At 36.3% G+C, this 23,096-nt stretch overlaps 2 protein-coding genes across 4 annotated transcripts in view; both read left to right on the top strand.

The window, feature by feature from the left end:
* LOC141376079 (uncharacterized) overlaps window positions 1-23,096 on the top strand; it is a 996,984-nt gene that overhangs the window by 670,627 nt on the left and 303,261 nt on the right. The gene's annotated exons all lie outside the window — the stretch shown is intronic.
* Window positions 1-23,096, top strand: part of myo10l3 (myosin X, like 3) — a 157,177-nt gene that overhangs the window by 127,091 nt on the left and 6,990 nt on the right. For 2 of the 3 annotated variants that reach the window (XM_087267542.1, XM_087267540.1), the window contains 11 exons: window positions 329-1,159; window positions 8,743-8,866; window positions 8,973-9,216; window positions 10,765-10,860; window positions 11,297-11,390; window positions 11,476-11,531; window positions 13,007-13,149; window positions 14,569-14,763; window positions 15,165-15,322; window positions 18,893-19,016; window positions 19,402-19,699. In XM_087267542.1, coding sequence (XP_087123668.1) covers window positions 329-1,159; window positions 8,743-8,866; window positions 8,973-9,216; window positions 10,765-10,860; window positions 11,297-11,390; window positions 11,476-11,531; window positions 13,007-13,149; window positions 14,569-14,763; window positions 15,165-15,322; window positions 18,893-19,016; window positions 19,402-19,699 — 2,363 coding nt within the window. The remainder of the gene's footprint in view (window positions 1-328; window positions 1,160-8,742; window positions 8,867-8,972; window positions 9,217-10,764; window positions 10,861-11,296; window positions 11,391-11,475; window positions 11,532-13,006; window positions 13,150-14,568; window positions 14,764-15,164; window positions 15,323-18,892; window positions 19,017-19,401; window positions 19,700-23,096) is intronic. The other variant, XM_087267541.1, reaches the window with a different exon arrangement.

Below are 23,096 nucleotides of genomic sequence, written 5' to 3'. Positions count from 1 at the left end.
ATAAAAAAATATTTTGGTATTTAAACATCTACACTCAGATTTATTTACAGTTTAAGGAATACATATTATTTATTTTCCATAGTAGCCACGCTGCATGATATTTTAGGTCATTAAATTGAAACTTTTCCTGATATGGCAGTTTTTCAAACTTACTTATTTCACGACCCACATAATAGAATGATAACCACACTTATGTGCCATGATGTTTACATAATACTAAAAAGAATCCCATGAATCATCCATTTTGCATGCTACAGCATGAAACTTTCTTTGGACCATTGAAAGTGCTGAATAGACAGAATCAGCTTACGCTTTCTCATTTTCCCAGAAGGACGTGTCCCATAGCCTGTGCCAGTACTCGTCCGAGGAGGAGAGTCGTCAGATGGAGGAGATCCTGCGGCTGGAGCGAGAGATCGAGCGGCTGCAGAAACAGAGAGACGAAGGAGTTTCTCTCCTGAACGACAGCTCTAGAGACGAGCTGCGCCAGAAGAGGGACGCCGAGATCTACCGGCTGGAGAAAGAGGCTTCACGCGTGGCCACCGAGTTCCTGGAAATGCTGGACTTTGGAGGTTTGGAGCAGTCGCTGTCCAGTGAGGAAAATCTTCACGATCCTTCTGAAACCACCGCTCCTCTGGCCGAGGAAGAGGTGGATGAAGGTTTTCATGCGGAGGACGAGTGTATCCCGCTCCCAGACTTCCCTCCACTGGCTGCTGTGCCTCTTGATAAGGAGGTTCTCTCCAGTCTACCTCCTCCACCTCCTGCTTTTGCGGAAGGTCCGGTTGGCACATCTTCACCTGCACGGATGGAGCGACCCAAGTCCAGTTCATCCATCAAACCCAACAGACTCTCAGACATCCCTCCTCCTCCACCCACAGCTCCACCGCCTCCTCCACCAACGCTGATTTCAAGCAGAGTTGACTTTGAAGTGGTGTATAAAAGCCCCAGGAAGACGGAGATCTTGCTGCCGGAGGAGGAAACCAGCTTCAGCATTCTGCCCGACACAGAGTCGGATTATGACCAGGAGGAGTTCGAGGAGGCACTGGGGAGTTGTGGAGATGCTGGAAGCACAAACGATGGACATCTTACTGATGAGGAAGTTCTGCGCAGATCTTCATGTACTTATAACAGCACAGACTCCTTCAGGGGAAGCTCAGACTCGGTGAGTAAACGCAGTATTGATTTGCTTTTGTGTCATCATTTACTAACACACTCGTGTCATTGGAAAACTATTTCTTTTGCTGAACACAAAAGACCATAGGTTAGAAGCCATTATTAGGCCCACACAGAATCTCCATATAAATGCACAGTACTGTGCAAACATCTTAGGCTGCTAGTATTTTCATCAAAAAAAGGTTTAAAGTTGGTTATTTCTGTTCATTTCTGTAGCATGTCAGTTTGAAATATCAATTTACATTTCCAAACATCATTTTTTGTCATTAAATACAATTTTAAAGTGAGAATATTGTCTGCACAAGGAGTCTGGCAACAGCCAGTGCTCCACACAGAGATCTGATCTGATTACTAAAGCCTGGTTCACACTACAGGATTGTAAACATCAGCAGATCGCTGTGCCGTTCACACTACATGACTTGACTTTGTGTCTTTTAATCTCTGTGGTGTTCACACTATGCAACACTCTGTGAATGATCCACAAGAGGGGGGTCACACACTACATGATCTGACAACAACTCATTCCCCATCAGCTCATTCAAGCTACCAAACCACAGCCAATGAAATTTTGAGGGAGGAGTCGTCAGAAAAAGCTGAACACTATTGGCTGCTTGTGTGCTCATTAGATCACTGACAGTGTTTCAGGCTTTGGAGAAAGCATTTAAAAACATCGTCAAATCAGCTGATTTATCAGCGGATTAATCACTCATCTGCAAGGTTCCAGTGGATAGATACACAGAGAGTTTTTAATTTTTATAATTTTATAACTTTTTGAAATAAAACTAACATATTTAGAACACCCTGCCATTTTCTAACTATCAGTGTATTTCTTTCTGACATTGTTATTTTTTTATTACAAAACAGTAAAGAACTGAGCATTTCTGCCTTAAATTGCCATATTGGTCAAAATGACTGCATGCATGTCTGATACTTTTCACTGTGACTTTAAATATGTGTGCATTTTTTTGCCTAGCAACTTCATGCTAACATAAACAAAACTTTCTGATGGCAAAAACATCAATTTACTTCAGATATCTTTCAAAACAGCATATTCTGTGCCGAATAGCTCTTGTTTGAAAGTAAAAAAATGAAAGCCAAGACCTTTGCGTGTTCTAGTATCTTAACTACATATTTATAGGCTGTATAAACAAAAAAAGATGATATTTTTAGGGTAATGGTGTCATTAAATATGATGCCAGACATTCAAAGCTTAATTTTAATATCTCAATAATAGCTTTGAATGTAAATATGTTGTGACAGTATGGTGTTTTATATGAGAACGGTCAGAATGAGCAGTATAATTCTAATAGTTACAGTATTCTAGTTCCACTACTCTCATGTCTGTGTTAACGCAGAATGAAGCGAGTGCACCGATGCCCATTCTGACCAATCACAGATGTTTCTGCTGAGCTCCTGAACACACAGGCATTCAGCTCATGCTGATATGCTCTCTCATTGGCTGCAGCTCGTCACTACATCTGACCACACGTGGGGTTGAGTCGGCCGACTGCTCCGGAATATTTAGCATGCTGAATGTTGGATTTCCGTCTGCGAGGTGTCGGCGACGCGTTAGCGAGCCTCGTTGATGCGTTGTTCAGTAGTTCACACATAAAGAGCGGCGAGCGCCGTGCATGCGAAGATTTCTTCCCGATCACAGCCCGACCTGTCGGCGAGTTCGTTAACTTCCAAATCGGGCTCAAATCAGGCTTAAAATCCTCTAGTGTGAACTAGGCATAATCAGACATGAAGAAGCAGAACAAACTGAGACAAACTAAATCCAGAAGAACTTAGGGAACATCTCTAAGATGCTTCACAAAACTGCTACATTTTGCTGTATTTGGCTTGACCATTCTTGATTTACTCGCCAATGTACTAGATTACTCTAATACATAAAATAAGTAAGCTGACCAAAGTTCTTACAGGGAGAAGACTTATTGAAGATGATCAATAGTGCAGTTCCTCAGTGGTGATGTTAACTTAACTTCAAGTACTGTCTGTGAGACAGTAGGTTATACTAGCATCAAACAAACCATTCTGTGTTTACGAGGCTCAGCAGGACCCTCTTATCAGATGTTTCAGCTGTCGTTTGGGTTCACACCCATGACAAAAGGGTAATTTAGTTCACATCTATCAGATTGTGATGGTTGAGGCAAAGGTCACCCCAACACACACAGAATCGATCACATAAGAGTTCATTCAATGTAAATGCAATTGAACTAAAATGCACATAATCTTTCAAAACCTACCTGCAAAGCTACCTGAAAAACTATGGGCAAGTGTAGCAAGTGTTTTAGATGCAAAGTGTGGTCATACCAAATGTTGATTTGATTTAGGTAATTTAAGTTAATTAATAAATAAAATATATTGCCGGCAGCCAGCTCTCTGCAACTCTACCATGGTGCCCCACTGAAAGTAAGCAGGGCTTAGACCGAGGTCCTGACTCCCAGGATATACTTCGAAAAGAGTTAGGTTTTAAACCCGGCATCCTGGTCCAATTTTCCCACTGGCCTCTGTCCATCATGACTTCCTAGCCATCCCCATATCATAATTTGCTTCATCACTCTGTCTCCTCTCCACCAATCAACTGGTGTGGTGTGCGGTCTGGCGCAATATGGCTGCTGTCGCGTCATTCAGGTGTATGCTGCACACAGGTGGTGGATGAGGAGACTCCCCCTATGTGTAAAGCGCTTTGAGTGTCTAGAATGGTGCTATATAAAATGTAAGAAATTATTCATATTATTATTATATTATTTATGCATTCATTTTGAAAGCATCCTCATTTTACAGCATTTTTACACATGTGCCTAAAACTTTGAATTGTACTATAGCTTTGTAGGTAGGTTTTTAAATGCATCTTAATGATGTTGCCAAAGTTCTTTTGGAATTAGGATAGTAGTGAATATGGCAATGCAGATGTGTTTGGCTTGGCGGCATGGATTTGCTATGCTGATGCTGCTTTGATTATTGGTGCAGAGCAAGTAATGAGACTTGCTACTGGCAGTATATTCACAAACATGCTGTCTCAGAATATAACACACTGGTGCTGCAAACATAACATACATGAAATCCCATAGCAGATCTATACACAGGTGGAGCTGGGGTGGAGGAGGGTATCTAAAAACACACTGCAGATTAGGGATGTGTGCATCAATGCTGAGGTACTGATTTATTGATACTCAGAAGCTACTAATTTGATATCTATACTTTCTTAAAATCATAGATTTTTTTATATTAATAATTTAGTTAAAACATATTGGGCAGATCTCACAATCTCTCAACGTAATTAATCAATTCTAAACAATCGGTTAATTAATTGTGGCTGAGACCAGTGATCTTTAAATTGTTAAATATCACAAAAATTTTGATTTGTTTTAAAAATTGTCTTTTTGAATTAAGAAATCAATGAAAGTATGAACAGCTTATGTTGTTGCTATTATTTATTTTAGTTAGATGTGTTATTTAATCAATATTTGTTCAAAGAAGGTTGTTTAAACACTATAATTTGTTTGTCAAATCAGATTTTCTAAAAAAGTTTTGTATCAAATTTATTTGTAACAATTTGTTAACAAATTACCATTATTTTGAAAAACCACATTTAGATTTAGGATAAGCAGAATCGGTTAAAATCTGACCAATTTGCCTTTTGCATATTTTTGTACTTTTGGTTATACCTATTTCCCAGAGATGGGTTGCGGCTGGAAGGGCATCCGCTGCGTAAAAATTTGCTGGATAAGTTGGCGGTTCATTCCGCTGTGGCGACCCCGGATTAATAAAGGGAGAAAGCCGACAAGAAAATGAATGAATGGTTATACCTATGACTAAATCTACATTCATCACCAACAAATGATTTAAAACTTTGTTTGATTAAAAGCAAGCAATAATAAATTACTTTTAGCTGGGCCTTAAAAATTGAAATGAACTAAGCAGATAGGCAGTGCATTCCAGATTTTAGGAGCAGCAACTGAAAACACATAATCACCTTTAAGTTTACATTTGATTGTTAGAACCACCAAAAGTAACTGATTAGAAAATCCCAAGGACCTAAGAGAAGAATATCTGTTTACCAGTTTCACCAAATATTTTGGATCCATGCCGTCTGTTTAAAGCTTAAAAACAAACCATAAAAGTTTATATTTCATTCTAAATATAGCGAAATGAGGCCATGTTTTCGAGTGCCAGTCAGCAATCTTGATGCTGCATTTTGCACTGACTGTAACCAAGCCAAAGTTTTCTGGCTAGCTCCCACATAAAAAGCAGTTTAGGCGTGAAACAATAAAAGCATGAATAACTGTGCTCATTGAAAATCATTGAAAGACAGAAAGGACATCATTTTTGTTGTAGGTCTCAGCTTAAAAAAAGAATGTATTTGCTTGTCAAATTTAAAATCAGAATCAAATAATATGCCTAGATTTTTCACCACTGCTTTATGAACTTTTGTAGATCTGAAAGCAGCAGATATAAAAAAACGATTTAAGTTTTGTTTTTTCAGTTTAATTTTTAAAGATTTGCCATCGTTTAATATCCAGAAAGCAGCCGACAAGCAAACTGCAGTCTGGAGATTATAAAAAACAGTAGGTTTTGATATTTTATATCAAGTCAGTTCATTTTGTTACAAAATCATTACTTGGATCGCAATATACTGTAAGCAGTGCTTTAAAGGGCCTTATTTTAGAAACAACATATGAGCATGTTTATGGTTTCATCACATTGTCACCACATCAAAAGCTTCATAGAAATACATCTAAAAACATCTCTTTTAGTCTTAACCAGTATGGCCAGCTAGATGACCTTCAGACTCATCCATTGTTGATTGTATGGCTTATTCTCAATTTCAATATCAGCTGGCAGATCGAGCACATCTCGCTGTCAGTATTTTCTATTAGTAGTCACTAAACATTTGCATAAAGTTGAACTCTGCTAATCTCTCTGGCATCTTCAACGGTCTCTGTCACTAACGTCACCTCTCATTCAAAATAACTGACTTCTTGTTGCCTCAGTGTGAACATGTAAGGCATGTGGCATGCAAGGAAAATGCATTTTTGTCTCGTTTATACAGTTCACTGTCAGGCTACTATGATCAGGTATTGCCTCAAGCGAAACACAAAAACACTCAGCACTTTGTCCTAATCCTTTGTGGAACTTGCTGTAATGCCAAAATAAATGCAAAATGCTTTGGATCTGTGTTCCCTAGAGAAGATTGAGTGGGATCAGGTGCGTATGATGTGATATATATCTATATTTGTCTTAGTTTCTCAGGGATTTCTCAGAATATGCAGCGATTAGCCAATGCCTGTCACACCTGCTCCAAACACAGTCCTGCAACAGCTTGATTGTTGACTCTCGCGGAATATTTGAACCCAGAAACCTGATTCGACTTATGTTTGGGTGTAATATGAAACTTGACAAGACAGTTAACAATAGGAGGACATTTATGGATGCCGTTCTCCTTTTGTTTTTATTAAATAGATGGATTAGACTGTGTTTGCTGCGGTAGGACATCTGCGTTTCACTAAGTGCCCTAGGGTGTAGATTTGTTCAGGAAAGAAGACATTAGTAGAAATATACACTGTTTGTTTGTTTGGGCCTGGGGTATGATTTTTTTTTTTTTTTTTTTTTAGGAGTTCATGTGTGAAATGCTAAAACTCTTTTGTAATTGATAGGATTTTTAGGGATCACCAAGCACATCATTACAGAAAATTAAAATTTTCGACTTTCTACAGCAATTAAAAGTGCTAAATGGCTATTAATTGTTAAATTGTTCATCAGAGACACTAATATATACCTTATATAATGAGAAAAATTAGACTAAAAATGACGAAACACATGCATTGGATACAATCACAACTGTGGGTGAACTTTTGGGATATTTTTAAAGTATTTTATTTCTAGAACATTCTAGATATCTCTAGCAGATCAGATATAAACAAGTGTATAAATAGTTTATACTGAATATCAAAAGGTATGTGGAAAAAATATATAATTTCGGGTTCAAGTTTGTTACAGCAAGCCAAAATGTGCAGCTTCACCTTATGCTCCTAGAGCTCTTTGTCGAGATTTATGTCTAGATAGCATGCTATGTTGCTTGCATACACAAGGTATTCTTATCATATGTTAGATCTTACTGTCCAAGTCAAAGGTTTTTCATTCAACCGCAACCAAACCAGTGTTGCTAGTTCTGTAGAGAATAGATGAGCAATTAGCAAACATTTAAATATGGACAGCTATTTAAATATGGACAGCCAAAAATAAAAATTTTGCCTATTTACTAAACTAGTATTCTGGTAATAACTTACAAAATTAGTAAATTAAGTTCACCCATAGGTTGTGCTTCATCTGTAGTAAAAGGGAAATAGCTGTATCTATATGACTAATGGGTCCCACTTTATATTAAGTGTCCTTAACTACTAAGTACTTGCATCAAAAAATAAATACAATGTACTTACTGTGTTCATAATGTATTTGAGAACACTTGTGGTGCTCTTGAGTTGGGATAGGGGTTGGGTTATGGACAGGTTTGGTGGTGTGGGTAGGTTTAAGGGTGGGTTAAGGTGTAGTGAATGGTCAGCAGTGTATTTAAAAATGTAATCACTGAAGTTAATTACAGATGTAATTACATACAGGTATTTAATTAAGCATAAGTACACAATAAAATAAATACATGTATTTACACAATAAGTACATTGTAACAAACTTAAAGTTAAATCCTGTGTAAGTACATATTAGTTAAGGCCACTTAATATAAAGTGGGACCGACTAATGTGTTGATGTTGTTTCGTTATAAATCTCTGACCTCTTATAATCACACAGGTGCTTGAACCTTAATAATTAAAATGTTAATATTTTTAATTATCGCACTTTAAATAACTATTTTCTAAAAAAAAAAAAATACATTTTAAAATGTGATTTATTAGCATGATTAATTCAGTCTTCTGCTTTACATGACCTTCAGAAATCATTCTAAAAAGTGAAACAGTTACATTAGGACAGCTATAATTAGCTATAATTGGGCGATTTACAATATGTTTATGGCCAATAATACAAAAAAGCCAGGTTCAGCCTATTTACTAAACCAATATTTGGATCATGATTTGCAAAATTTGTCAATTAAGTTCACCCATTAAATGCTGTATCTCTATTGATTTATTTATCACTGATTATAAGTCTATAACCACACATGTCTAGGTGCTTGAACCTTGATAATTGCTGACTGCAGATATTTTTGTTTCATTTACGAGTGTCCCATACTCACAGCATTTAATTGTTAAAAAAAACATTAATATTGTAATTTTTGTTGTACTTTTCAGCATTATTACTTCAGTCTTCAGCATCACATGGTCCATTAGAAATCATTCTAATTTCCTGATTTGCTGTTAAAATTCTAATATGCTGTTAATATGTCTGTGTAAACAGTATTACTGAATGAAAAGTGGAAAGTTAAAAATAACAGTTGGTTTAAAATAGAAATCTTCTGCAGTCGAATATTAGCTTACACTTGCTGAAAAAACAACTCACAGGTAGAGTTACACATTTGGCTGCTCTTCTTTGACATCCACTTTTCTTTTCTCCCCACAGTTTATTGACAGTAATGATGAGAATGACGGATACGTGGACACGGATGAGGAAGTGTCCAATGGTAGAGTGCATCTGCTAAATGGAAGTGGGCCTCCTTATTTCCACAGCTACCTGTACATGAAAAGTGAGCATTTCTTATTATTTAATTTATGCTTACATCTCTGAAACTGAATATAATAATGGGTAGCCTGAATTAAAAGATTAACATGTCACTGCTTCTCATCTTTAAGGTGGGCTGATGATCCCGTGGCGCAGGCGCTGGTGTGTTTTGAAAGACGAGACCTTCATGTGGTTCAGGGCGAAGCAGGACTCTCTTAAGTCAGGCTGGCTCTACAAGAAAGGTGGAGGAATGTCTACTCTGTCCCGGAGGAACTGGAAGATGCGCTGGTTTGTCCTTCGTGACTCCAAACTCATGTATTTCGAGAACGACAGCGAGGAGAAACTGAAGGGAACCATTGACATACGAGCAGCCAAGTAAGAACTACAGATGTTGGGTTTACTGTTTTCAACAGTACATACAAGACCAATTAACAAAGTTCTGATTACATTGTACAGGTTCATTGGTGACATTAGCTGTGTTTCCATCCACATATTTTTATGCACATTTTGCATATGCACATAAAAAATGGTTAATGGAATGCCAAGATGCACATAAATTGAATGTAGGATAAATGTTTTATTTGATAAGAAAAAAAATGCACATAAACTACGATGGAAACCCTTTAAATAAACAAGTTCCAGTATGCCAGTATTCCACCTTTAAATGGAAACATAGCTACTGTTCATTCATTAGTAAATACATGTACTTTCAATAGAGTATTGATAGATTGGTTAGGGTTGATAGAAAAGCTACTTTACACAGCCAAACTATATAATCTTAGATGTATTTACAATGTCATAACAGTGTAGTTACAATGTAACAACAAAGTAGTTACATCCAAGATAATAGTTTATTACATATCACATGTGTACTGTGCATATGTATATAGCTATATAACACAAATTCATAAAATGTACAAAAAGAAACATTTACAATACTATCAATGTTGTTACAATGTTATTACATAGTAATTCTAATGTAACTACATAGTAATTACATATGTATTGCATATATTTACACAATACATAATTATATACATAAATACTGAACATGAAATACACAAAGAAACATTTAAGTTATAAATATTATCTTGGATGTAAATACAATGTACAAGGAATGTAATTACAATGTAATGACATATTAATAAAGTTTGTAATTACATTTGTACTGTGTATATTTACGTATACAACTATAAATAACCAAATACTATACATGCAACATACAAAGAAACATTTATATTTATAAATATTATTTTGGATGTAACTACAATGTTATTACAATGTATAAACATAGTAGTTACAGTGTAATGACACAGTAGTTGCACAATAACAGTTTGTAATTACGTATTACGTCTCAGATGTAATTACAATGTTATAACAATGTACTTACAAGTTCAATACATCCAAAATAAAAGTTTGTAATATATCTTGAATAATGTTAGAAAACAGCAGCCATCGACTTGGGTTATATTTTTACTATGTACTATGTATGTCAATGGCTGCTGGTTTTCTAACATTCTTTGTGTTCAACAGAAGTGTATGAAGGCAAGGAAAGCCCAGACAGCAGCTGAAATCTCCCAGTAGTTATTCAGCCCTTCCTCATTCTAAATTAATATTAGCTGTTTCAGTCCAACATCTTAATTAGCAGGATGATGAAGATCTTTCAGCAAGACAATGTTCCAAAGCTCTCAAATGATCAAGCTGTAAATCAAGAAAATCAAGCTGTAGAATGGCCCAAACAATCACCTGACTACTTTTTTTCCCTGCTGTATACTAATACCCTAAAAAGATTTTGGTTTCATGCAGTTTCCTGTAGTCCGTGGTATGTCTTTAAAAAATAAAATGTTACCACTGTTTCCATATTTTGGTTTACATTCGTCCTCGAAACATTCAAATACTGATGGTCTGTGATGATTCACACAGGGAAATTGTGGATAACCATGAGAAGGAAAATGCACTGAATATTGTAACTGAAGACAGGACCTACCAGATCTATGCAGAATCTCCTGAGGATGCTAGGTAAGGTGCAAGTCTGCGTGTATTTTAGTGCTGTTGTGAGTTTATTCAATGTAGTTGACCTTCATAAATTGCGCCCTCTTGTGGTGGCTTATGTAACTTTTTTGTTGATTAATACATTAACATAATTTAATAAGGTCTGATATTTCATAACTCAATTGTTCATTAAAGGAATAAGTTCACCCAAATCATTTACTCACTCTTGATTTGACTCAGATGTTATTCTGTCTGTTAAATGCAAAAGATAATCTGATGAAAGCTGGAAATCCGTAACCATTAACTTCCTTACTCTTTGTTTTTCCTACTATGAATGTCAATAGTTTCTTTAAAATAGCTTTTTTGAGGTCCAGTATATAAAAGGGTGACTATTTTGGGTGAACTATACCTTTAATAAATGAACCGGGTCTGATATTTCCTGTCCTTGATGTTTGTATTGCAGTGGCTGGTTCAATGTGTTGAGCCGTGTTCACAGCGCCACTCCAGACCAGCTTCTGCAGATGCAGCATGAGCAGGCCAACCCTAAAAATGCAGTCGTAAGTGTTCAAACTAGCTGTAGAAATCACTTTCAACAAACTTTTGCATTTTTACATGACATTTTTATGTAATGTTTAACCTTAGGGAACACTGGATGTTGGGCTTATCGACTCTGTATGTGCCTCTGACAACCCAGACAGGTAATACATTACATCAGGAATGTTAAAGGAACACTTGACCCAGAATTGAAATGTCATCATTTACTTGCTACACACTTTTTCAAACATGTTTAGGTTTCTTTCTTTTGTCGAACACAACGGAAGACATTTAATTTGGAGAATTTTGGAAACAAAAATTCTCATCCACAGTAGGAACAAAAAAATATGATTGTACTATTTTTCAACATTCTTCAGAAAATTGAGTTCAACGGAGGAAAGAAATTAATAAACATTTAGAACGCCTCTAGTAGAGTGTGTTGTGACTATCCTTAATCAAAATTTCATATTAGTCACATCTTGGATCTGCTGAGGGGTTTAGCGGCTTCCTTAGAGATAGTAAATGGAACGACAAGTTTTCATTTGTTGCTGTTTATTATAGAGCTGATTTGATCCTAAAACTGATATTATATAAACAAAATCAGAAACTTTGACCACCAAACACTGAAAGTAAGATCTAAAGACCATGTGCTCTCAGCAGGCCCTTCTCCAGTCTGCCACACCCAGGCCTTTTATGCTTCCTCTGGCCCAATGCAGAAATGTTTATTTTTGTGTGAACTTCAAGCATTATTTTAGAAACATAACATTTCAAATATGTTATACTATTTATAACACTTTATGGTAAGGTCTCATTTGTAAAGCTCTCTTTACAAGGTCTCATTTTTAGCATTAGTTAATGGATGAAGTAATATTTAAGTTTATGTTTTACCAGCCTGATCTCACGAAAAAAACATAAGTATTTTACGTTTAGTAAGTTTAGTGGCTAATTCATACGAATTCGTACGAGTTCAGTTGTACAAAATTGTACGATTTTAAAAGGAGGCCTGGCACCTAACCCCACTCCTAAACCCAATCATCATTGGGAGATGAGCAAATCGTACTAAACTGTACGAATTAGATCTTACGAATTCATACAAATTAGCAACTAAATCACAAAGTTACCAATTGCCGTGAGATTTTGTTGATTTTACAGCATTCATTAACTGTTATGCTGTGCACAAATTACACAATACCATCCAAATTATTTTAGAATCTATTTGACACTCTATAGGGTGACATGTTGATTCATGAACAACAATAAACACAAGAATTGATCATTATTTTCTCGTATACTGTGTTGGGGATGACTACCAATCATCTGGTGTGCGCCACATCATTCTGACCAATTTTTTTGGTCCTCTACTATGATGCGACACATTCGTGACACTGATTAATAAGAGATCAGATGCTAATTTTTTAACTTTTCTGACATCAAAACATTAGCATTAACAATGTTTAAGAATTATGTTTTGTTAACATTCATATTGTTAATGTCCTCTATGCTTTGTGCATTGAATTTCAGATAAATAGCTACATTTATTAGTTCCATCACACAACATGGGAACAATGTCTTTTTGTTTTGATACTCTGTGATTTAATGATTGCGCAGTACTGTACTCACAACATTTGTTTTCTTTAAGGCCAAACTCATTTGTCATAATCACTGCTAATCGTGTGATACATTGCAACACTGACACGCCGGAGGAAATGCACCACTGGATCGGCCTCCTGCAGAAGCCTAAAGGAGACTCCAGAATAGACGGCCAGGAGTTCATAGTGAGAGGTGAGTCAGTCATATAAAGATGTACTTAGTGCATCATTTTCAAGCATTCTAAAAACGATTATTTATGGTACTGTTTAAAAGTTTGGGATCAATATTTTTATTTGATAAAGAATAGATGCTTTGATTCAGCATTGATGCATTTAATTAATCAAAAGTGATAGCAAAGACATTTTAATGCTGCACAATATTTATTTGGGCAAAGCAGTGGCGCAGTGGGTAGCACGTTCGCCTCACAGCAACGTCTGAGTCAGTTGGCATTTCTGTGTGGAGTTTGCATGTTCTCCCTTTATTCGCGTGGGTTTCCTCTGGGTGCTCCGGTTTCCCCCACAAGTCAAAAAACATCTGGTACAGATGAATTGGGTATGCTAAAATTGACCGTAGTGTATGAGTGTGAGTGTGTATGTGATTCCCAGTGAACATTTGACTGATTTCTGAAAGATTAACAATGAAAACTGGAGTAATTGTGATGACAATTGAGCTTTGTGTAACATAAATAAAATGCATTTTTAACTTTATTTGAACAGTTTTTTGAAATGTACAAAAGTATTGTTTTTACACTGTAAAAAAAAACTTTTTATCCTTCTTATTTTGCTTACCCTGTTGACATTACTTTTAATAAACTCACTTTTATTTCTTAAAACACACCTATTATTTCTTAAAACATCCTTGTCTAGAAAATGTTTTTTGATTTAAGTATTTTTAGATTGCACTAGAAGCAAGACAAAAAATCAACTAACAAACAAAAGATATTCAAAGATTAGTGTATCCGCTGATTCAAATGCTGTCAGTGGTTATCGGCTGATAGATTTGGGCCAGTAGGGGCCTTCTGCACCTACTAGTAGGCTCCAAATGCTGTTATCAGTTATCATTCAACCATTAACATGGTTAATCAGCTGTAGATCACATATGGCTGCAGCCAGAATTTAACGAGAATTATTTATTCTAATTATTAAATTTCCATTAATTGTATTTTATTAAGGTCTAGCCTTACCCCAACTCTAAACCCAACCATCACAGTAATGTAAAAACAGATCTGGAGTCTTCTCTATAAGTATAGCTGATTACCCTATGTGGATGGATGAGGCGCAGAAGGCCCCTACTGGCCCATATCTATCAGCTGATAACCACTGATAACACCCATTCAATCGAGTAATAACATTTGAAGCAAGTGAGTGTATACTGTACATTTGCTTATAAAAGGTCCTTGAACAATTAATCTCTTTTGGTTTTTATGCTTTTGTCATGGATTGAGAACGCCCTTTTGACCCTTGTCCATTTTTAAAAAGAAAACCTAATATATTAATATTGACTATTAATTAAATCAGCATTTGAATATTGTTATGTATACTAAAATACACACAGGAGAAGTTTCTTTGTATATATTCTTAATTGATTATCCTTTCTATGTCCTTCAACCAGGCTGGCTGCATAAAGAGATGAAGTCCAGTGGGAAGAGCACATCTCTCAAGCTGAAGAAACGCTGGTTTGTTCTGACCAACAACTCACTGGATTATTATAAATCATCAGAGCGCAGTGCGTCCAAACTGGGAACACTGGTGCTCAACAGCCTTTGCTCGGTTGTTCAGCCTGATGAGAAAGTCTACAAGGAGACAGGTGAGTCATTCTATTTTGAGGAAGAACAAGGTTTGGTCCCACTTTATATTTGGTGGCCCTAACTATTATATACATGCATTTAAAAAGAAATATAATGTTCTTACAGTGTTAATAGTGTATTGCAGAACACTTCTGGTGCTTTGAGGTGGGATACAGGTAGGGTTAAGGACAGTTATGGTGGTAACGGTTGGTTTAAGAGTAGGTTAAAGATAGTCAACGATGTAATTACATGCAGGTATTTAATCAACCATAAGTACAATTTAAAAACACAATAAATACATTGTAACAAACTATTAATTGCAATTTAGGTACATAATAGTTAAAGCCACCTAATATCAAGTGGGACCCAAGGTTTTTTAGTGAAACAATGGACAGTTTTCAAAGCCTCTGCTTCACCACAGGTTACTGGAACATAATAGTTCATGGAAGAAAGCATTCTTACCGTCTCTACACCAAACTACTGAACGAAGCCATGAGGTGGGCTTCAGCCATTCAGGTGGCCATTGACAACAAAGTTCCCATTGAAACACCGACCCAGCAACTCATCCGAGATATCAAGGTGTGTTTACTATACAGTGTCTAATCACATTTATGGTCCCGTGTGGAGGAAGGTTTTTCATCATCTTGATAATCATGTTTCAGTTGTTGAAGCCGATACCGCTTGAGCCCCGGCAGTCCCTCAGAGTCAAAAACTGTAGTGTTAAGTGAGGTACATTGATGAGTGCTCTGTGTGCTGTTTTCTCTTCCTTTTTTCATTTCATTCTGGGTTCGTTTCATTATATCTGGGTGCTTCAGTTCTACATTTGCGGTGTGTTTTCCTGGAGTGATTAAGAACTGTTCAGTTGCATCATTTTTATTACGAAGAATACCAAAATTCTTCTGGGTTTGGAATAACATGAAGATAAAAAAAAAACAATGACAGTCTTTTTCAAGCACAAGGCTCATTGGAAATATATGCTTCAGCATATTCTTTGTGAAACCACAAACACTTACTTTATCATAAGGTAAAATGACTAGGTTAAATGAATGCTACACTACCACTTTTGTTCATTTTTACACAAATGATAGTTTCCAAAATCATATTATCGAAGAACAAAGAATTATTATCATGAATTTTTTGCAACCCAGGTTCATTCTGAAAACGTAGTCCCGTGGACGTTTCTGGAGAACGCGAAACACGTCCCGGGAGGTACATATTTTTGCAGTTTTTTTTTTTCCGCAAATCCGTGAGAGGCCGCTGTGTGCGCTTTTTCGTATCTCGAATGTATCTCTCGGAAACCCACCAGAGGCCGCTGTCTGACTGACTGAATGATTGACTGTGCGACCGGCCAATCGGCTGACCCACCCTCCTCCTTCCCTAAACCAAACCAATTTTACCGATTGACTTGCCCAACCGCTCACTTCCCCTTAACCCGAGCAACAATTTAGAAAAGCCGTCTAAGAAAAGAAAAGCCCTCGTCTGATTTTTTTACCACGTTTTCGGATTTCACTGAGTTCTCACCCTGTTATGAACTCGTTCACTTTATTTTTTGTATTCTGTTTTTGTCTTACCTGATTTCTATGACTGCTCTTCCCTGGACTCAATCCCGGTCGCCGTGGTCAGCTCCTCCTCTCTGCATCTGAAGTCTGCCGACGTATACGATGAGCTGACTGGACAAACTGGTTGTGGGGGGAAAGCCCTCCCCATGGAGGTAAGCGGTCAGCGGGTAAGCGCGAAAGGGAACAGCGTCATACCGCCCCTTTAGCGTTCGCCATACGTACCTCCCGGGATGTATTTCGCGGTCTCCAGAAACATCCACGGGACTATGTTTTCAGAATGAGCCTGGGTTGATTTTTTTGTACAACACCAAATAAATACCAAAAAATTGTGTACTTTGTAATGGAATGTGTTTGCCTCCCATTTCATATAATCAACCTTTCTGGCATAGTGATTTTGGTCAATAGCTCACTTTGTACGGTATTGTGTTTTGATGAAGAGTACTTGAGTCTGGTGAAGCAAAGTTCCACAAAACAGATAAAAGCACTTTTCTCTTACGTTTGATTTTGAAAGCACTATTGGTTGTGTTTAGGTCAGTGGTTCACTGTGACATCTGTATGACAAGCCCCTCCATCATGTGGTTGTGTAAAAGGAGAATGTGTATCTCAAACATACAACAAACGAACCCTAAGTATCATATTTGGGTTAGCAAAAATGTAATTTTGCAGAGTAGAATATGTCATCTGAAAAATGCAATAAAACTTACCTGGAGCAAAGTTTCTCAAAAGTGTAGTTGCACAGGGTTAGGGTCTAACTATAACCATGGTCTTTAAACACATGTCATGGCTTTCTTAAAATCAATCTGATGTTGTGTTTTGAGAGTATTTGGGACAGCATATAAAGGTTTTCCCTTCTAAAATTAGGGGTCATTAGCAGCAGCTCATTTGCATTCAACGTGGCACAGAAAAACGTGATTTTGCTTCCACTCTACAGCCTGCTATAATCATTTATATGGGGTCTTTTTAACTTTTTGACAGGTGTCCAAGACACATTCAGGACACCTATAAAGAGACTTATTTTGCAAAGAAAAAAAAAAAGCATAATAAATCAAAAACTCCTTTTAAGGGAAGAATGCTTGTAAGCAAAGGTCTAATCAAGTAAAAATAAAATTGTATTGCACTATATAAATGTAAAGTGAAAAGCATTCATTTTATTGTTAAACTTGTAAGTGAGGAAACAATGTTAAGAAAAATCCTGATTCTGATTCTGCATTCATCAGGGGTATGTATCCCAAAACCATTGTTAGCCAACTAAGGTCGCAAGTTCTGTCGTTACAAACATAGTTTGTTTATTTGCTGTTTCCCAAATCCATCGTTCAAACGAACAGTTGCAAACTCTTTGCAAACTTGTGCACTTGCAACTACACCTCTGAAGCTGTGGTTAGAAACATGGCTGTGTGGTTGTTCCTGGCTGTGTTCTATTCCCAGTTACTCCCCCTATTTACAACGTTCCAACATTTAAACTTGGAATGATTTAAAATAAAAAAAGCATTAAAGGCATCATTCTTAGTTGTAATTTGCTTTCAAAGTATTTTACAGTTCTGTTCTAGCGAACTTCATGTTTACAATTACACTCCCTTCGCAGTGCACTTTGAAAACATTGATGTCATTTTGAACACAACCTCATGATGAAAGCTATAGGTAACCTGTTATTTAAAAGTGGAATTTATGTTACGTCTCCAAAGCTTGTGAAAACTAAAAAAACATAGCATACGCTAATGCTTTTAATTTATTCATGTATTAAAGGTTATTTATTAAATATCTATATGACATGGGCCTGTTGGTTAGAACATTTCTGCAATGGTTTGCATGTGTCAAACTGTAAAAGTAGACTTTTAAAATAAATAAAATTTAAATAGATAAACAATAACCTATTTTAATAATAATAATTATTATTATTTATATTATTAATATTATTATTAAAGTAGGACTTTTTTCATTTCCTAATAAATATAAAATTTCATTTTTAAATAAATTGCCTCAATATTTATTTATTTATTTATATGATTTATATATGATATTAAAATACGCGTTAGCTTTTGTAAGTGATTTTATGTTTATTTAGAATAGAATATGTAATGTTCTCAATAATATTAGCAAAGGAAACACAGGCCATATGTGCCATTTACTTATATTTCAGTTAATATGGAAAGCGAGTGCATGTTTTTATCAAAACTAATATTGGATTTTTTTTTAATATGTGTTTGTGTAAAACAATATAATTTGTACAAAGAAATTATAGGGTTTTTCTCTATAAAAGTTGTTACTCCACCCTGTAAAGAGCTTTGGGAAACACTCGTCAATACATCGTTCTTTTCTCAAACAAAGCATCATACTATGATAGTTCAGCTGTAATTTACGTTGTTGTTTGGGAAACGCACCCCTGGATAGTTGAGGGTTAATCAGCTAGTAAAGAAAAGGCGATGAATGGGTCAAGGAGGTATTTTATTCTCTTAGTTTCTCAGGCATGACTCGTTTTTGGTCTTTATTTGTGTGCTGTGTTTCCTCTCCAGAGATCGGTGGATGTGTATTGTGCTACTGTATGTGAGTGTATAAATGCCCTAATGCAGTGATTGTTTTGGTGGTTGTGCAGGAGAGCAGTCTGAATGTGGAGGCTGTGGAGCAGATGTACTGGAGGAACCCCATCCTGAGATACACACAGCACCCGCTGCACTCGCCCCTGCTGCCCCTGCCATACGGAGAAGTCAACATCAACCGTGAGCCTCCATTTTACCCTCATCTGCTCCCATGTTTGCTCTCTAATGAGTGTTAAACGTTGTTGGTTAAACACAGTCAGTGTTCTTGCTGTAAATTCAAAGCTATAACTGAGCTATAGACAAAGATAAAGCATATATGATAATTATAATTAAGTTAGCAAGTGAGATAATCATCATCATCATGTATACACAACCAGGTCCATGATGACCCAATCAAACAGGTTTAGCATTTAATTAATTAAAGTATGTATTATTATAACAACATATCATTGGAATGTTCACTGTTTTTTTTTTTTTGTATTTAAATTGTTGGATTGGGATTGGTGGAGTCATGAATTTTATCTTTTTCTCCATTTGTCTCTTCTCCCTGTCCTGCTTCCTGCAGTCCAAAAAGAGAAAGGCTACACCAGCCTGCAGGATGAGGCAGTCAAGATCTTCAACTCATTACAAGAGATGGAAGCCGTGTCTGATCCGATGCCCATCATTCAAGGCATCTTACAGACCTGTCAAGATCTGCGGGCGCTCAGAGATGAAGTCTACTGTCAGCTGATCAAACAGACCAATCACGTGCCTCAGCCCAACAGCCCTGCCAACCGCGCACACTGGCATCTGCTCACCTGTATGAGCTGCACCTTCCTGCCCAGCCGCGGCATCCTCAGATACCTCAGATTCCACCTCAAAAGGTGCCCTTTTACTACTTGAAAATTCATATGCTTGTTAAATAAAGGTTTTCTGGTGCATCCGCTTTCAAACATAACAATGGGGATGTCAGTTACACATCCTGGCTTTGTCATGGGTGGATGAAAATTGTAAATGACAAAGGCTGTTTCTCAATTGCAAGATTGCAGAGAATGTACTTGTGTTCTTGTGGAGACCATTCTTGCCAGGTTACCTCTGGAAAATGAACTCGGGAGGCTGCGAAAACACAGAACGTTTACTCTGAGGAATGAGATGCTGCGTTCTTTCTGATGGTCACGTGACCTGCATGCGTTTTTAATGGAGAGTTATTTAAACATTACAGCATCCATACAATGCTTTGTTGTCATTTTTTTCATTTTCAATATATGTAACATGCTTGAAAACCTTACAAATACACGTTGCACAATACAAATGAAACAATAATATACAAATTTGAGCAAATATACACCCTTAATGTGATTATGTCTTTATTAAGATTTTCTTTCGGTTTACTTTAACCGTCTCATTTAGGGAAACCCCTGAGATAAATAAATGCTGCGCTTCCCACCTTCTTTTTTGCAATGACTTCTGGGACTTCTTGAGCAAGTTTTGCTCTCAAGTCTGCATCAGTGCATCCTCGATATTAAGAACACATCCAGGAACTTTCACGTGTCCTCTGTTCTTGCAGTCTTGAGTTTTGAATTAAACTTTGGCGGTTAATCATGACATTAGACAAGAACAGTAGGACGCAAGAACGAAAAAGCATGCATTTTGAAAAACAGCGAGAATAAAAGTCAGGATAAAGCATTGACTTTGCTAATGAAATTCTGAGAAACAGTATTGTAGGATTAATCATATAGCATTTTTTCATTTATTTTATTTTTAAATTGTATTTATTTGAGTTTTATTCATTTCTTAAAATTCCAGTGCTCAAACCTTTATGAATTTCTTTATTCTGTTAAACACACAAAAAAAAAAAAAAAAAAATATATATATATATATATATATATATATATATATATATATATATATATATATATATATATATATATATATATATATATATATATATATTAGGGATGTAACGGTATCAGAATTTCACGGTACGGTAATACCTCGGTATGAATGTCACGGTATGGTATTTATTGAATCATTTACAGGAAAAAACAAAACTTATGAAAATACTCCAAAAAAGTTCCAAAAGTGTCAATGACATACAAATTAGCCATCTATCTGTTAGCTTTGAAACAGGAACTTCAATTTTAATAACAAAAAATTATTAAACCATGTAAAAAAATAAAGTTTCAATTTAGTATTGTTGAAAACTCATCACATTCAACATTTAATCACACTCAGCCCATCTACCCAGATGAGAGCTCTGCTAGTCGGACTTCTCATCAAGCATCTCCCGCTGGATCTAATCTCACTATATTTATTAAACGGGATATTTCATTTATCTTGTTGTCTTTATCTAACGACATATTCCCTGACTTTGGGCATTGGAATCTATTACTTGTTCTCAGGTAACGTGTTTTGGCTGAGCGCAAAGATAAGTTAATGATTAATTTAACCACGTACATTCTGTATATTGACTGATCGCCTTTATTTCCTATAATGTAAAAACTTATTGTATGTTATACTTTTAAAATGGCCATTATCGATTATTAAAACTGATACTCAGCAAAAGAGGGGCTGTGTTTCGTATTTTCACTGAAATTGAAAGGAGGCAGTTGTTATCGGCTCCGTTTTGTTATAAATATCCACACAGTGAAGATGACGCTCATATATGCAGCACGACGCCTCAACATTTCTGCTGTCTAAGTTGCTAATATTAAAATGAAAATAGGCAGTTCCTTAAATCATGTTTACATTTTATTGTTGAGAAAGTGAAACAACGAAGCCAGGGTGATGTGAATGAAGTTATAAAGTACACTGTTCCCTTTGAAGATTTACCCATGTCCTCGGTATAATCTGCTTTTCCATATCAAACTGAGAAGAAGAGACTGCAGCCTTGATCAAACTTGCGAAGTCTGAAATTACACGGAGATAATGCAGGACTGAACTGTGCGTGTAAAGCAGGTCGCACACCAGAAGCGACGCTCGGCGGCGCGCCGCGCAGCGCCACGTATTTTAGAATTCTAATCATAGGTTTCTATCAGGATACACACACCGGCGCCGCAAGTCGACGGCGCCCAGAGACGGCTCAGGACGCAGTTCATTTTTCAGCCGCGCCACAGAGCGCCATCTGATTAGTTTCATGTTAAATATCATTCGAATGTGCGCGTCTGGTGTGCGATACTTTAATCTGTCATGTACGCGCCGTGTCGTGGCGCCGAGCGGCGCTTCTGGTGTGCGACCTGCTTAAGAGTTTTCCAGCTCTTTTCATCTCCGCTTCTAGCAGCACACTCCATTTCCGCATTACTGGATCTGTAGCAACAACAGACCGCAAGGGATGATGGTCAAGCATGGGCTGATGGCAATTGTAGTTTTCGTTACCTCCCGTTCGCTTCATTCGCCTGAGCAAATTTTCTCAGAAGACCTATAGTTTTACCGAGTCATGCGACTTCGGTAATATCGAAAAAAATTAATATTGCGGTATGACGGTATTTACAATACCGTTACATCCCTAATATATATATATATATATATATATATATATATATATATATATATATATATATATATATATATATATATATATATATATATATATATATATATATTGTAGAAATCTGAAAACCATTGACTTTCATAGTAGGAAAAACTGCTATGAAAATGATCAAGTAAATGATGAGTAAATGATCACAGAATTTGAAGTTTTGGGTGAATTATGCCTTTAATTTTTAACAATAACTACTAGATCTTAAAAGTTGTTAATCAATTGCATTTACTTTTGTTCAACCCATCTGTTTGATCCCATTAATCTTGCATTATTTTAAGCTATTTTTAAAACATTCATATTTAAAGCGTAATTTGTACAGAAAAAATTCCCATGATGCTGTGCACAACAAAGTAAAGCAACAAGCGAAGTTCACCAAAGGAGATCTTTATCTCAATCCACTCAGTTTAGCAATTTACCTAAACATACCGACTTCCGTACACTTTCAAAAACCCTATTTTCATCAAAATATTTTTATATAATTGTTTTTTTTCAGAGACAACTAAAATATTAAATAAATGGTTTTATATTTTGTCTTCATTTTTAATGTTAGTGTGCATTGCTTGATGAGATTAAAGTTATTTTCCTCATTATGTTTTTTTTTCTATTTCATAACCATATATACACCATAAGATGGGTTGCGGCTGGAAGGGCATCCGCTGCGTAAAAACTGACTGGATAAGTTGGCGGTTCATTCCGCTGTGGCGACCCTGGATTAAAAAAAGGGACAAGAAAATATATGA

The sequence above is a fragment of the Danio rerio genome, chromosome 9 (genome assembly GCF_052040795.2).
Source record: "Danio rerio strain M-AB ecotype USA chromosome 9, GRCz13ab, whole genome shotgun sequence".
NCBI lineage: Eukaryota > Metazoa > Chordata > Actinopteri > Cypriniformes > Danionidae > Danio > Danio rerio.
Note: the sequence above shows the minus strand (reverse complement) of the source record. Positions and strands in the feature narration are given on the sequence as shown.